Source organism: Polypterus senegalus, chromosome 7, assembly GCF_016835505.1.
Source record: "Polypterus senegalus isolate Bchr_013 chromosome 7, ASM1683550v1, whole genome shotgun sequence".
Lineage (NCBI taxonomy): Eukaryota > Metazoa > Chordata > Cladistia > Polypteriformes > Polypteridae > Polypterus > Polypterus senegalus.
The window spans coordinates 65,252,605-65,270,228 of NC_053160.1; the positions used below are offsets into that span (position 1 = coordinate 65,252,605).

At 43.3% G+C, this 17,624-nt stretch overlaps 1 protein-coding gene across 1 annotated transcript in view; it reads right to left on the minus strand.

Annotated features, from left to right (window-relative positions):
- Positions 1–17,624, minus strand: part of sh2d4a (SH2 domain containing 4A) — a 76,532-nt gene that overhangs the window by 25,767 nt on the left and 33,141 nt on the right. The window contains exon 4 of the mRNA XM_039758766.1: positions 2,485–2,662. Within this exon, the coding sequence (XP_039614700.1) occupies positions 2,485–2,662 (178 nt within the window). The remainder of the gene's footprint in view (positions 1–2,484; positions 2,663–17,624) is intronic.

Here is a 17,624-nt window from a genome sequence, read left to right on the forward strand (position 1 = left end):
TCTTAACAATAATGAGAGACAAAGCAAGTCAAATAGGTGACCAGATAACCTGATCCTATGGTGTCTACAACACTTCTTTCAATAAATAAATGTCTCAGAAATGTGAATCTTCTCTGGTCCACCGAAATTTTAGACTGTGCTCTCAGAAAAAAAGAAAACATAATTGTATAAAAGATTGTTGTGGAAGAATAAAGGCACTAAAAAGCCATAGTTAAATAATGTGCATTATTAACAGCAAGAACTGCACTTCTTATTTTGAGATTGGTTGGAGTGAAAACAGTGGTCCTGCAGAAATTAATTTGAGACTCCAAAGTTTACTGGATATGTTCGCTCACTTTAAATCTCTTTATTATTTGGTTGATGGTTAAGCAAAAAAAGAAGCAATTAAGGGCTGAATTTTAAAAGCAAGTCAAATAGTACTAGGGCAGGGGTGGGCAAAGTCAGTCCTGGAGGGCTGCAGTGGTTGCAGGTTTTTTTCCAACCCAATTGCTTAATTAGAAAACAATTGTTGCCAAAAATTTAATTTCATGGCTTGTTAGTGCTTTAACTCTGCCATGTGAAGTCATTCTCATATCCTAGATTTTTTTTTCCTTTCTAAGGATATCATCCAAATGATTTAAAGTCTAAAACCGATGAGTAATTCTCAGTCCTTTACTTTTTTCTCTTCACTTTTATTCCAAGTATTTAATTAAACCAAATAGTGCATGATAAATACTCACAAGTGTAAATGGAAACAAACTAAATGGAGAACTGCTGGTTTCTTTTGTCATTTGCATCATATTGCTAATAAGGAGCAATTAAAAACCTAGACTACAGATGTTGGGTGGCACGGTGGCGCAGTGGTGCTGCTGCTGCTGCCTCACAGTAAGGAGACCCAGGTTCGCTTCACGGGTTCTCCCAGTGTGAAGTTTGCATGTTCTCCCTGTGTCTCTGTGGATATCCTCCGGGTATTCTGGTTCCCTCCTACAGTCCAAAGATATGCAGGTTAGGTGATCCTACATTGTGCTGGATGTGTGTGTGCCCTGCGGTGGGCTGGCACCCTGCCCAGGGTTTGTTTCCTGCCATGCATCCTGTGCTCCAGCAGTTCCCCGTGACCCTGTAGTTAGGATATAGCAGGTTGGATAATGAATGGATGGCTGGACTACAGATGTTTAAGAGTAAAATAAGCAATAAAGGTTTAAAATCTCAATGAGCGAAAATGAAGCAGGCGTTACTTGAGCAAGAAGTGCTTCTTATTAAGCAACTGGGTTGGAACAAAAACCCTCAGCCACTGTGACACTCCAGGAACGACTTTGCCCAACCCTGTACTAGGGTGTTGTACCGTGTTAGCCATTATGAATGTAGTAAAAAGTCAAGTAAAATGACACCTTTTATTGGCTAACTAAAACGATTACAATAAGCAAGCTTTTGTGGCAACCCAGGCCCCCTCTTAAGGCAAGATGTAATCCAATGTAATGTAATTATAATTGATTACATCTTGCCTGAAGAAGGGGCTAAGGTGCCTCGAAAGCTTGCTTATTGTAATTGTTTTAGTTAGCCAATAAAAGGTGTCATTTTACTTGACTTTTCACTAAAAACAAGTCAAATAAATGAAGACAAAGGAAGTGTGTTCCATTAGCAGCCATAACTGGCTACTAATTAAGAAAGAAGCAGGAACAAAAAAGGTTTAACTTCTCCAACTCTCCACAATCTGAGTTTGAAACCCCTGGTCTAAGGCATCACAGGTTATTGATAGAGGGCACCATGACTCTTCAGATGATGTAAATTATTTTCAATGACACCATAATGACCACTTGTTGTATAATCCTCTAGATTTTCCATTGTGGTGATACTATTTTCCTTCCAACATTCATCTAGTCAACCAGCACTGTCATAACTGTAAGAACAGCTGGACTCACAAACATCTGCAGTCACACACTTAACAGGTTGCTAAAACCTATTTTTGGAAATCAATACATTTCATTTTAAAAATTAGTCACCCATTCTTTTTTTTTTGTTTAACAAATCACCAATGTCTTGTCAGTGAGCCACTTGTAGTCTGCATTTTCAACACTAGTGTCCCGTAGACACCATGTCCCAGCATTATCCAGTTACAGGAACTTTTTTTTTTTTTTAACTGCAAGCTTAATGCATTGCCTTATAGTTTATTTTGTTAGTGTCATAGAAATTAACAACTGGCCACAATGATTATAATGATTGTAGGTAATATCTAATGTAACTAAGGTACTTTTAAAAATAAGTTCCCCCAATTTATATTGCATCAAGAATTACATTTATATGTACCTAGTCTGCTTAAAAATAACAACATTCTTAAACCTGCTTCATCTAATTTAGGGCCACGAGGCCGGAAACAGCCCTAAACAGGGCTCCAGCCTATCACAGTTTCCTGGTCGGCACATCGAGTAATTCTTCTGAAAACAGTTACTTAACATCAGTACCAATGTCAATTCAAAATCTTGAATATGTATGAAATCTCATCATTACCTTCAGCTCCTGCTCAATTCTCTGTTGATCAGCGGCTGCTGCCTGTCTGGCTTGCTCTTCAAAAGCTGCCTTTTTTTCTTCTTCTTCTTTCTTCTTCCAGGTGTCAAACACTTCAATTTGGGTTTCCAGCAGATGGGCATTTGAAAATCTTTTAACAAGTTCTTCCTCGTTTTTCTTCCTGAGTACAAACACATATTAATAAATGCTGATATGCTGGAATATTGCCATATACCACAGTTACAATAAATGATCAAGCCTCTCCCTCACTGACAGATATCATACCTTTAAAATAGATGTAGAGTATAAAAAATTGATGTAGTAGAGAATGCCAGCATTTTACACCACAATACACTGTATATTAATCATAAACTAAAATGTGAAATAGATGAAAATGGCAAAAAGTAAGCAAGCATACAGGTAAAGATAGAAAAATATACATGTAAAGAATGTAAGTATCATCTGCACCATAGATCATAACTGTTTCCAAGGAAATAACACAGGCAAAGATGTCAATTTCTGCTCTCTGGAAAATTTCCAGGTCTGCTACTGTTGTGAGTTTACTTGCAGTGATGTTGTCCCAAAAACAACAAGTATACCGAGTATAACCAGAATTTGCTACCGATAAACTGACAAGAAATGGCACTGACCCAAGTATACCAGCCACACTGGTTTGGGAGACCCTTGTGATAAGACGTCTGTGGTGAAATGTGATTTTTAAACAGACAATTGGGTCCCAGAGCATGCAGGCTCCGAAAGGTGTGGGTGTGCACATGCTGGCATTCATTGGGGTGCTTGGCCAATTGTACATTCACATGCAAAAGAAGGCGGATCAGTCAAGTGCCTCATTCACACCTCTGAGCAGGTGGAGGACAGCACATGCACCCAATCGGGCGGTATAAAAGGAGCCTGCACAGTCAAAAGGGGAGATCAGATCAAAAACAAAAAGAGAGAGAGAACAAAAGAGACCAAAGGTAGGACAGACGAGAGAAGCAGGACTATGAGCAGCCCATGTTGTAAAGAGTGGAGGCAGGAGGTTGACAGTATGCTTCAAAAGAATCGAGTGGCAGGCCTACACTCGAGTGTGGTGCTGGAGAAAGGGAGCTCCTTCGACAGTTGAAGAGGAGTGGGAGCAGTCCTGTTGTGCAGAGTCTCCCTACTGATGCTGACAGACTGGATGAGGAGACATGCATGGGGTTTGATGGGAAGTCCTACAGACCCCGATAGACTGGCAAGTAAAACCCCAAACCTGGAATTTAGTGGATGACTGCACCTGTCGGTAGGGCGTCTCCTCATTCTGCAAGGTCCTGATGGGATAAGCCGAGTAGACAATTTTACGAAGAGGTATTGGGACTTGCGACTGTTTTAATAGAGAAACCTGACTGGAATTTTAATCTTGCTTTAACGGCTTATATATTAAATTTTAACCTTCACATTTCACTTTGCTGTTATGAATCACTTAATGAAAATCTTTTGCACTGCACTACTTGTAACACTTTGGTTTTCCACAGAAGCACTTTGCACATTTGCACCAACCCCTGGCTGGCCGTGTTGTCCTCATAGGCCTAGTTCGTCTCAGTTTACAACTTTTAACAGTTCTGGGTTCAAGAGGCTCCCAGAAGCAACCAGGGAACATGGATTCATCCCGGACCATTACATGGCTCAGGTTGCTTCCTGTGTGTACATTTTAAAAATCAAACACAAACAACACAGTATTCCATCTTTTGATTGTGAAAAAACATCAGTAAGCTACAAGATGGTCTTTGCACAGCCATCAGTCAAAATAAAAATGCTTCCTCAGGACGCGAGAGCCTTACACAAGTATCGCATATTTTTGAAAAGCTCAGAATGTCCACTTTTAAATGAAATTTCAGATTTTCTTATATTTAGCCGATCTATAATATATAAAGCTGATAATAAATGTACTGCCAGGCAAACAGACATCAGTGACATCAACAGAGGTCCCTCATCTGTGAGACTTGGCACACAGACAAGGTTCACTTGTCTTTTGAAACAGCATATAACCCTTTTCATGAGATAATGTAAACATCTTAATAACTATAACAAATCTATAATAAACAAAATCAGAAAAAAGTAGATCTATAAAGCAATCCACTCATGGGAGACTGGCACCAAACTTTATGACACAGCGCACAGACTAAGGTGAGGCATGGCATGGAAGAAGACTTTCTACTTTTACATTAAATCTGAAGTGTCTTCCTACAGTAAAACAATCTATAATAAAAATAATAACTATAATAAAAGCAAAGTAGACATGGTGCCTGAGAACCAACACATTTGTTCAGATAGAATTAAGAGAGCATTTATCATTTGGAATTATAAAATATAGACAGAAATGTTGCACCTGTGCCAAAGGAGCGCCAAGTATAACCTGAAAAAAATTGTGTTATGGAGTCACCGATAGTTCCCACCCTCTCAGGTCAGCCACTGTATCTTTGGAAATACAATTTTTTAATTGCTTCTCATGACATCATTCTGAGCATTAATGTCATTGACAAATTTAAATTGGTGTTTTTTCTCAGAATAGGTCAAATTCTACCCTATTCTGTCCCAAATGTCTGAGAAAAATTGAGAAGGTGTAGACAAATTTTCCAGAGATCTCACTGTGTCATTAAAATACACATAGGACTACTACAGTATAATTTATTGATAAACAAACAAAACCCTTCAGTGGTGAATTTACTGGTCACCTTTTGGCTTTAGTCAGTATGAATAAGTATATGATGAATTGAGTGGAAACCTTGCAGCCTAAATACATTGTTCGGTGTGCTAAGTCTTAGAAGAGCAGAAAATGAAAACATCTGAGTATTCTTGACAAAAAAGGACATTAATATTAGGCTGAACAGTTTAAATCCATATTGACCATGTGCGAAAAGATTAGAAGGTGGTGTAGGGGTTAAGGTTTTGGGCTTCAAACCCTACTACAGACACTGTGTGGCAAGTCACTTCACCTGCCTATGCTCCAATTAGAAAACTAAAAGAAATGTAATTTATTGTTTCATAAATGTTGTAAGTTGTCTTGGATCAAGTTGTTAGCCAAATAATTAAATGTATTTTCCCCATAAACCCCCTCATTTGCCATTGCTTCTCTACAGGCATGGCATCATCAGCAGTGCAAGCAGTGTGAAATCCAGCATGTTTCAGAATTCAGATTTTTTTGAATTGTTAACACCTCTAATGGTCTATGCAAATATCTGGTTTGTTTTGGTTTTCATCTATTTTTACCCTTGAGAAAAAAAACAAAAAAAAAACTAATGCAGGATAAGTCAACTTTGATGGATTGGTGACAACATAATGTATAGCTCATCCTTCCATTTAGTGAATCTGTCAATTTCAGTTAATTGTAGGGCACATCCAATCATATGGGACCTAAATAGAGCCACCAGTTAGCCAGTCCAGCTGCATATGTTATGGATGTAGAATGAACCCACAGTACCCGCAAATCTACACACATTTAGTGTCCTAGGAGCTGGAAGGTAGTATCACTGCAACCCAGTACCACGGTCACAATTTTAAACGTAACACGAGTCACTTATTTTGTAGGAGTCGTAAGACTTGTAAATGAATGGTAGGAATGCCAAATAACAGGCAATTAGACATTTTCTTGCATTATTATAACAACGGTAGAATAAAGCACATGACAGAGTACTGTATGTATTTTAATTAGGGATATAAGGCCTAAAGCAAATGTTTGGGCACTTTTACTGTAATGTTGCCAAACTAGATTTTTTATAATAGAAACAAACACCCTGTAAAATCTCCACTTTTCGCAATGCACTCAAGATAAGGTCAATACCAGAAAAGTGTACACATTCTATACAGCTCCCATCTCTCTTTGCTATTTAGATACATTTACCTTTTTAGAAATTTTTTACATTTGTTTAAAAAATATCAAAAGTGATATTTATAAAACTCTTGACATTTTTAAAATACAGACTCAGTTCAAACAAGTACCAAGACATAGATATATACACACATACAAACACACACACTATGGTCTGAAAACACACCAGGGTGGCTAAAAAGCAAGGAAGAAAACTTCACATTTGACTTTCACAGTTACAGTGAGGCATTATGGAGGTGCATTGCTGTTGGTATAAAGATTCCCCAGTATTCATTGGCTGAAAGTACTCAGTGTTCATACTCATGTACTCATTGTTCATAATGGCACTCCGTTCACTCTCTCCTTCACTACTACTTCCAGGGGGAACAGATTGTGTCCTATACCTAAGATTGCCCTTTTAATTAGCTTATTGATTAAGTGGGCCTTAAGTGATATTACCAGCCCAGCACACCACAGCATAGAAAAATCGCACTGGCCATCACAGAGAAGATATGAAGGATATCACTACCTAATATAAATACCATCCACCTGCATATCTCTGTGTTTACTCCTTAACAGGGATGCTGGATGGTATTGAAGGCACTGGAGAGATCAAAAAACATTATCCTCACAGTGCTGCCAGCTTTGTCCATGTGAGAACAACTCATGTAGAGCAGATTGATAATTGCATCCTCCACTCCAATCTTTGTCCAACAGACAAACTAAAGTGGGTCCAGGAGGTCTACCATAACAGGAATCATAGTCTAGGACCAGCTTCTCAAAGTGCCACTGGTGTGTAGTTATTAGGGGAAAATACGCTTGCCTTCTTTGGAGCATGATATAGATATACACTCACCTAAAGGATTATTAGGAACACCTGTTCAATTTCTCATTAATGCAATTATCTAATCAACCAATCACATGGCAGTTGCTTCAATGCATTTAGGGGTGTGGTCCTGGTCAAGACAATCTCCTGAACTCCAAACTGAATGTCAGAATGGGAAAGAAAGGTGATTTAAGCAATTTTGAGCGTGGCATGGTTGTTGGTGCCAGACGGGCCGGTCTGAGTATTTCACAATCTGCTCAGTTACTGCGATTTTCACGCACAACCATTTCTAGGGTTTACAAAGAATGGTGTGAAAAGGGAAAAACATCCAGTATGCAGCAGTCCTGTGGGCAAAAATGCCTTGTTGATCCTAGAGGTCAGAGGAGAATGGGCCGACTGATTCAAGCTGATAGAAGAGCAACTTTGACTGAAATAACCACTCGTTACAACCGAGGTATGCAGCAAAGCATTTGTGAAGCCACAACACGCACAACCTTGAGGCGGATGGGCTACAACAGCAGAAGACCCCACCGGGTACCACTCATCTCCACTACAAATAGGAAAAAGAGGCTACAATTTGCACGAGCTCACCAAAAATTGGACAGTTGAAGACTGGAAAAATGTTGCCTGGTCTGATGAGTCTCGATTTCTGTTGAGACATTCAAATGGTAGAGTCAGAATTTGGCGTAAACAGAATGAGAACATGGATCCATCATGCCTTGTTACCACTGTGCAGGCTGGTGGTGGTGGTTTAATGGTGTGGGGGATGTTTTCTTGGCACACTTTAGGCCCCTTAGTGCCAATTGGGCATCGTTTAAATGCCACGGGCTACCTGAGCATTGTTTCTGACCATGTCCATCCCTTCATGACCACCATGTACCCATCCTCTGATGGCTACTTCCAGCAGAATAATGCACCATGTCACAAAGCTCGAATCATTTCAAATTGGTTTCTTGAACATGACAATGAGTTCACTGTACTAAAATGGCCCCCACAGTCACCAGATCTCAACCCAATAGAGCATCTTTGGGATGTGGTGGAATGGGAGCTTCATGCCCTGGATGTGCATCCCACAAATCTCCATCAACTGCAAGATGCTATCCTATCAATATGGGCCAACATTTCTAAAGAATGCTTTCAGCATCTTGTTGAATCAATGCCACGTAGAATTAAGGCAGTTCTGAAGGCGAAAGGGGGTCAAACACCATATTAGTATGGTGTTCCTAATAATCCTTTAGGTGAGTGTATATATATATACTAGCAAAATACCAGCTTGGGAGAAGTAGTGTGTTAAAGAAGCAATGAAAAAGAAAAGGAAACATTTTGAAAGTAACGTAACCTGATTGTCAATGTAATTGTTTTGTCACTGTTGTGAGTGATGAGTGTTGTTGTCATATATATATATATATATATATATATATATATATATATATATATATATATATATATGTCAGGGATGCCAGGGGCCATGACCCGGCCGGGACGCCAGGAGGGACCGGAAGAGGGTCAGAGCCCTGCCTGGATCACGTGGGGTTCGCCTTCCTGGTTGCTTTGGGGACCACGGGTCAAGGGCATGGAAGCCTTTCCCTGTAGGAGCCCGTGGTCACCGCCAGGAGGCGCCCCAATGCCTTGGGACTTGTTTCCCAGCACTCCTGCCACACCAGGAAGTGCTGGGGAAGATTTATAACGCCGCCGGAGAGCAGCCGGGAGGACAGCGGCACTTCCGCCACGCTGGGGCGTGTAACGAAGGACTGCCGGGAACACCAGGTGCTCGTCCGGGTCAGCTATAAAAGGGGCCGTCTCCCTTCATTCAGAGCTGGAGTCGGGTGGAAGGAGGACGAAGCAGTGGAGAGTGGAGGCGGCCCGAAGAAAGGCATTGTGGCCAGGACTTTGTGTGATTTGGGGTTTGTGCACTGAACTGGGTCTTTGTGACCATTATTTGGGGGTCTTTGTGACCATAATTTGTAAATAGTGTAAATAAACGTGTGGTGGTTTGTGCAAAACAAGATGTCTGGCTGTCTGTGCCCGGGTGCCGTTGACATCTGGCGTAGTCGGCAGGATGCTCCGCCTGTTGCAAGGCGGAGACCTGCAACAAATAAATTTGTTGTGGACGGCCGGGCGCAGCAGGGGACACCACCCACGTTCCGCGGGTGCTGCGTGCACACAGCCCCGCGGAGAGAAGAAACCCCACGGACCGCCAGGGGTCCGTTTGATGGCCATACTTCCCTGACACGGGCGGGCGGTATGCCTAGCTGGAGAGCAGCGGTCTCCAGGGATCGTGCCGTTGCTGCAGGCGAGACGGCATGGCGTCGGAAGAAGCCTCGCCGAGGAGGTGTCCTCGGTTGGACGGGTCCGGGAAGGTGAGTCCCCTGCCTAGTGGCAGCCGGCCCGGGAGGGCCGGGCGTGTTTTTTCTTTCTCAGGCAGGGACTTCCCGGATTCACGTCGGTGGCGGGCGCATGCCGGTCTGCAGGGCGCTGGCAGCACGGCGGCAGCCGCGAAGGCTGCGGAGAAGGAGACGCTGCGTCTCGAAGAGTGCTGGCAACAACGGAGCTGCCGGCAGGCATATCGACGCCGAGAAAAGGGAGGCAAGATGGCCGCGGACCGGATGTCCCTCCCCCTGACAGGCACGCGGTTGGACGGTGTGTCTGGGGTGCCCGCCAATGACCGAAGAGAGGCGGGACCAAGGAACGTTCGTCACGGGCCGGGGAGACCCGATTGGGCCAGAGGAGAGGGCCCACAGGAAGTGGCCGACGTCGGAGGCTGACGTACAGGTAGGCTCCGCGTCGGTTGACTTTCTGTCCTTGCCGGCTGCTCTGACGGAGCTGGGGGCGTGCCTTCAGCCTGCAGAGCAGAGTGTGTTACAGTTGCTACGTGCCCTCCGGGCTGCAGTGCGGGATCTGGAGAAGAAGGCGCTCGCGACCTTACGGAAGTTTCGACTGACAGCGGGACGGCGCGGCGCTGGAATCTCCAGCCGGAGAGATACGGCGGATTTGGTGAGTACAGCCGACTCCGACAGCAACTGGGAGGGTCTGCGAAAATGGCTGTGATAACGATGAGCAGTTTCGAGTAAGCAGCCCTCCGACAAATAGTGCGGCGCTAATGGCTGTATGCGCGGCGAGGGGGGAGTCCGAGAGGACGCAGAATGGACACGGGCTGCTTAGTGCCCCGGGTCCTAGCGCCCTCCGCCCCGAGTTGGCTGCGACCTCGCTGTACTGTAGGGACGCAGACGGGAAAGGGGCTTGTGTTTGTTGATACAAAGTCGCGTACCGTCAAGGTGTCCAAGAGTGAAGGGAGGATTAAGCGGCTGGGTGCTGCTTCCTCCAATATAGTGAGACGCATTGCTGGGTGCACGCGTATGGCTGGCTGCCCTCTGGGGAAGCAGAGGGAATCCCTGAGGCAGGCAGAGAGAGAGCAGGCGGTGCCGACGACTCCATCATCGAGAGGACACGGAAGCCGCGGAGAGGGTGCCGATCAGGCAAGTGCCGGGTGATTGAGGGGAACGCTGCCCGTGCATGGCACGAGCTGGGTGCTTTGGCAGCGGTTCTGCCCCTGTGTTCTCTTTTGTAGGGACGGACCCCGGGCGGGCTGAAGGAACCCTTCGTGGCGGAACAGCCCTCTGATGTCGGGCCGCCAGCGGAATGATCTCTGCTGCGGTGCGCAGCTGCGCCACAGCTGGAGGAGCCTACGGGGGAACGAGTGGCTCGGAACAAAGGGGCGCGGAGGTCTCGGAGGGGGTGCCGATCGAGGAGGCCCGGGTGCCGTAAAGGGGAGCACAACCTGTGCAAGGCACAGGGATGCACCATGGGTTGGTGCTCAGATTGTGTCTCCGCCCCTGTCCCTGCTAGGAGTCGGGGCGGACCCGGCTATCCCAGGTAGGACCCGTTTCGGGACTCTGCTGCCCTCGGGGGCGGGTCGCTCTTTCCCACGAGTGGTCTTCGCTGGCTGTGGGGCACTGTCAGGGATGCCAGGGGCCATGACCCGGCCGGGACGCCAGGAGGGACCGGAAGAGGGTCAGAGCCCTGCCTGGATCACGTGGGGTTCGCCTTCCTGGTTGCTTTGGGGACCACGGGTCAAGGGCATGGAAGCCTTTCCGTGTAGGAGCCCGTGGTCACCGCCAGGAGGCGCCCCAATGCCTTGGGGACTTGTTTCCCCAGCACTCCTGCCACACCAGGAAGTGCTGGGGGGAAGATTTATAACGCCGCCCGGAGAGCAGCCGGGAGGACAGCCGGCACTTCCGCCACGCTGGGGCGTGGCCAACGAAGGACTGCCGGGAACACCAGGTGCTCGTCCGGGTCAGCTATAAAAGGGGCCGTCTCCCTTCATTCAGAGCTGGAGTCGGGTGGAAGGAGGACGAAGCAGTGGAGAGTGGAGGCGGCCCGAAGAAAGGCATTGTGGCCAGGACTTTGTGTGATTTGGGGTTTGTGCACTGAACTGGGTCTTTGTGACCATTATTTGGGGGTCTTTGTGACCATAATTTGTAAATAGTGTAAATAAACGTGTGGTGGTTTGTGCAAAACAAGATGTCTGCCTGTCTGTGCCCGGGTGCCGTTGACAATATATATATATTTACACACACACACACATAAACATATATATATATATATACATATCTATACAAATACATACATACATATATATATCTACATACATACACACACATATATACACACAAATACATATATATATATATATATACACATACATACACACACACATATATAAACATATATATACATATACATACAATCTACATATATACACACACAGCTATTTTGTATCAGTGCAATACGCTGTTTGTTAAAACGGTTGACTCCCGCTCTTACGTGCAATAACAAATCAAATCATTCAGTTGTCTTTGCTCAAATGTCATTTTAGAGCTGGACGCCTGGCATCTTTTTTTGGCCACAAGTTCGTTTCTGTTTGGTGTGAAGTTCTGTGTTGTGGAGATTCTCAGGATGGATTGCAGGTGCTCATCAGTGAGGCGACTCCTGTGTGCTGTTTTGTTAGTCTTTATCACTGAGAAGAGCTTCTCACACAGATATGTGCTACCAAACATGCACAAGGTTCGAGACGCATGTAGACGGACTTTTTGTTCTTCAAAGTCACCAAAGCGCCGTGCAAACTCAGTGCGCAATAACTAGCTTCGCAATAACTTACAGCATCATAAGGTAGACTTGATTAACGCGCAAGTGTTCGGCAAGGCAGCTGAAGCGCTGCATTATGGGATCTGTAGTTTATTGTGTTACCAGCGCTTCATATACCCGGGCCATTAATAACAATAATACAGTATATAAAATGATCTCGGGCGGATATAATTACACGCCGGGCCGGATGTGGCCCGCGGCCCTTGAGTTTGACACATATGGACTAAATAGAACTTGAAAAGATATATTTTTTCAAATGTGATCACGCAATTCAGATAGAGTTGACGCGACTACAGCCTGCATGCCTCAATGAGTCATCCTCCCTCGCTCTTACTTTTTACCGCTCATCTAATGAATACACTGAGTATGGCTTTACCAAAACAATCATTGATGGCGAATAAAGTATCCATTATTCGAGTATGTAGATCGGGATATATATATATATATATACATATATATATATACCCGCGTATCGCAGCGGAGAAGTAGTGTGTTAAAAAAGCTAGAAAAGAAAAGGGAACATTTTAAAAATAACGTAACATGACTGTCAATATACAGTATTTGTTTTGTGAGTGTTACTGAGTGTTGCTGTCATCAAGGATTTGATTATCATTATTTCTTTCAATCAGGTTCGTATTTGTAGGATGTGTTGTGTTCAAGTTACATTCCGTGTTTGTCAATCGTTGTAAAGATGACAGGTTTCATTCATCGATTCGTTTCTTACTGCATCAATAAACAGCTCGTCTTCTTCTTTATCTGAGACCTGACACACTGCATGCACGGGTTTTTTTACACTGTCTTCCTTTAGCGGGACATTGACTTTTTCCAATGTGTGCTTTGTTTCCGCAGTAGCTGGATTTATGAATATGCTTGTAAGTATCAGACGCTTCATATTTTTTGCTGCCTTTTCAATTGTGTAATTCGGTTTTGTTCAGCTCTTTGGAACTGTTGCTTTTATCTGTGCACTGCGCCAGTTCACGTGAGCCACTCGGTGTACATGCATCGAAGTTTCCCAGCTGTGCTGGTGCCATCTCGTGCTATGTCCATGGCTGTATTTAATGTTACCTTAGTCCTGGCACTTAAAACTTTCTCTCGCAGTTTCGCTGAGTTTGTGTCAAACACCACCCTGACCATCTCATCTTCCTCTCCATAAGCACAGTCCTTCACCCGTGAATATTTACCCGTGGCAGTTTGCTATTGGATTGCCGCTGACGGACGGCCTTATATGGGCAGGCACTAAATTACAAACGCCAGCGCAGCCTGTCTATGAACTTAATTTAAAGTGTAGGTTTACATCGTGCTTTGTTTCAGTAGCAGAACTCATGAATATGGTTGTATATGTCACTCGCCGCTTCTTATTGTTTCGCTGCCTTCTCAATTATATAATGCATGTTTTCTTCAGCGCTTTTTGAGGTCTTCCTGGTTTTCTATGTACTGCGTGATTACGTGGGAGGCGTGATGATGTCACACGAAACTCCGCCCCGGCGTTGAAGCTCATCTCCATTACAGTAAATGGAGAAAAACTGCTTCCAGTTATGACCATTACGCGTAGAATTTCGATATAAAACCTGCCCAACTTTTGTAAGGAAGCTGTAAGGAATGAACCTGCCAAATTTCAGCCTTCCACCCACACGGGAAGTTGGAGAATTAGTGATGAGTGAGTGAGTGAGGGCTTTGCCTTTTATTAGTATATATATATATATATATATATATATATATATATATATATATATATATATATATATATATATATATATATATATATAGATATATATATATAGATAGATTGATAGATAGATAGATAGATAAATAGTGATCTATGGCCGGCTGTTTATCCCGGCCAATACCCGCACGACGCTAGATGGAGTCCTCCCTACAACATGGAGGTGCCTCGAATTCCAGCAGGGCTGCTAGGGGACTCTGCAGGGAGACATGAGTGTTTTCATTATAGTCCTGAAGTACTCCCTTATCACGGGGACAGAAGGAATGAAGTACTTCCGGGCTGAAGAAAAGAAGACTTTTTCATCTGACCCGGAAGTGCTATAAAATCACATGGACTGAGGGACAGAAGCACTCCAGGGTCAAGGGAATATAAAATGACTGGGGGAAACCCCAGCAGACAGAGCCGGAATTGGGAGGAAGTGTGACGGAGCTGCTGGGTGGAGAGGATGATTTGTTTATTATTGTTGTGATTATTGAATTATTATTGAGAATAGTGGAGGTGGAGGTGCTTTGTGCACATTATTGTAAAAATAAATTCATTATTGAGACTTTTACCTGGTGTTTGGACGTATTGTCTGCGGGGTTCAGGGGTCAACAGCAACCCCTACAGTTACAATATATATGTGAAAAAATTTGGGAACCCCTCTCAGTCAGCATAATAATTTAATTTCAACAAAAAAAGATAACAGTGGTATGTCTATCATTTCCTAGGAACATCCGAATGTTTTCCAAACAAAGATTTTTAGTGAAGTAGTATTTAGTTGTATGAAATTAAATCAAATGTGAAAAACTGGCTGTGCAAAAATGTGGGTCCCCTTGTAATTTTGCTGATTTGATTGCATGTAACTGCTCAATGCTGATTACTTGCAACACCAAATTGGTTGGATTAGCTTGTTAAGCCTTGAACTTCATAGACAGGTGTGTCCATCATGAGAAAAGGTATTTAAAGGTGGTCAATTGCAAGTTGTGCTTCCCTTTGACTCTCCTCTGAAGTGACAGCATGGGATCCTCAAAGCAGCTCTCAAAAGAGCTGAAAACAAAGATTGTTCAGTATCATGTTTAGGGGAATGCTACAAAAAGCTATCTCAGAGGTTTAAACTGTCAGTTTCAACTGTAAGGAATGTAATCAGGAAATGGAAGGCCACAGGCAGTGTTGCTGTTAAACCCAGGTCTTGCAGGCCAAGAAAAATACTGGAGCGGCATTTGCGCAGGATTGTGAGAACATCTTGCTGCAGATAGTGTATCTGTACATCGTTTTACAATTCAGCGCAATTTTCACAAAGAACATCTGTATGGCAGGGTGATGAGAAAGAAGCCCTTTCTGCACTCACGCCACAAACAGAGTCACTTGTATGCAAATGCTTATTAAGACAAGCCAGATTCATTTTGGAACAAAGTGCTTTGGACTGATGAGACAAAAAATGTAGTTATTTGGTCATAACAAAAAGCACTTTGCATGGTGGAAGAAGAACACCGCATTCCAAGAAAAACTACTGCTACCTACTGTCAAATTTGGCGGATGTTTCATCATGCTGTGGGACTGTGTGGCTAGTTCAGGGACTGGAGCCCTTGTTAAAGTCGAGGGTCAGATGAATTCAACCCAATATCAACAAATTCTTCAGGATAATGTTCAAGCATCAGTCACAAAGGTGATGTTATGCAGGCGTTGGACATTCCAACAAGACAATGACCCAAAACACAGTTCGATATCTACAAAGGCATTCATGCTGAGGGAGAAATACAATGTTCTGGAATGGCCATCACAGTCCCTTGACTTGAACATCATCAAAGATCTATGGAATAATTTGAAGCAGACTGTCCATGCTCAGCAGCCATCAAATTTAACTTAACTGGAGAGATTTTGTATGGAAGAATGATCAAAAATACCTCCATCCAGAATCCAGACACTCATCAAAGGCTATAAGAGGCGTCAAGAGGCTGTCATATTTGCAAAAGGGAGGCTCAACTAAGTATTGATGTAATATCTCTGTTGAGGTGCCCAAATTTATGCACCTGTCTAATTTTGTTATGATGCATATTGCATATTTTCTGTTAATCCAATAAACTTAATGTCACTGCTGAAATACTACTGTTTCCATAAGGCATGTCATATATTAAAAGAAAGCTGCTACTTTGAAAGCTCAGCCAATGATAAACAAAAATCCAAAGAATTAAGAGGGGTTCCCAAACTTTTTCGTATGACTGCGCGTGTATATATTATATTATATATATATATATAGTAGAAAAATCAACCCAGCTACATACAGAGACGCAGACCCACAATATCCAAAACACACGCTCTTTATTTTTCCTTTCTCCTACGCACTGCACAGTGCACAAATCACCCCCAATTAGGTTCAGTCCCATCTTTTTTTCTTTCTCCTCCACTCTTCTTATTCTTCTGTTGCCTTCACTCCTCCACACACAAGCTCCATCCTCTTCCACCCGACTCCGGCTCTTTGAATGGAGTGAGGCAGCTCCTTTTATACTGCATTTGGATATGCTCCAGGTGCTCCCTGATGGCCTTCCTGCAGCACTTCCTACTGTGGTGGAAGTGCTGCATGGGCACCCGGAAGCACTTCGGCTGTACCTGGTTCCTGTTCTGGCAGCACTTCCTGGTGTGGTGGAAGTGCTGCAGTCCATGGCTCTGAGACCATCCAGGCACCCCCTGGTGGTGGCCATGGTCCCTCACAGGACAGCTACCCTCTTGCGTCCCGGGAAAGATACTGCCCCTTTCCCGGTCCTTCTATTCTCCAGGATAGGCTGTGTGACCATGATTAGGATTAAGCAAGTTAAGTTACAATATTTAAAATATTTTGTAGCCTTTACTAGGTTTTTGGCTGTCTGCTGTGGGGGCCTGTAAGACTTCCAACTAAAAACATGTTAATTACAAATTTTATTTAGATACTGTATGTAAAATATGGCTTATGATTTGCGTGGCCATGCAAACTTTGTTCCTACCCTGTTGTAGCATGGGGTTTGAGTGTGCTGCATTCATACTCTATTTTTAGCATTTGTAACTGCTTTGTTTAGATTCCACCTGGTAAAGTAACTATTGCTGGTTTGTTTCAAATATGCAGAAAACCAATGCATTCTTGTCTAAAAAAGCAGATTTAAGTTATTTTTCCCCCTATTCTTCTTGACTAATTACTTACCTATGACATGTTTCCATGTCACTTAGGCTATTGACTATTCATTCCTTTCTCTTTGTAAAATAAGCTATGACTCAAACCTTGACCTCAAAACAAAGACACAAACCAAAGCAAGAACTATGTTAACGTTTAGATCCTTACAACATATATGCAACGCATATCAATAAAAAAAGGATCTAAGGCATAGGTTGTCATGGTTCACATTGTGGAACATTCTTTCTTTAAAATTATTGAAATGAATAAAGAGAATTTCAAAAAATGCAGAGTTAGTATGTTGTAAGGCATACTGGAGTATTCATTCACATACTAGGCCGTTACTCCAATTTCACCATTGCCATTGTGTTGCATTATTTATGTGATTTACTCATATTTGAGCATTCAAATCAAATGTCAGTGGATAGTTGTTTAGGAAAAAGGAAATTAAGTGCTCAGTACGCCCTTGCAAAATGAAGTT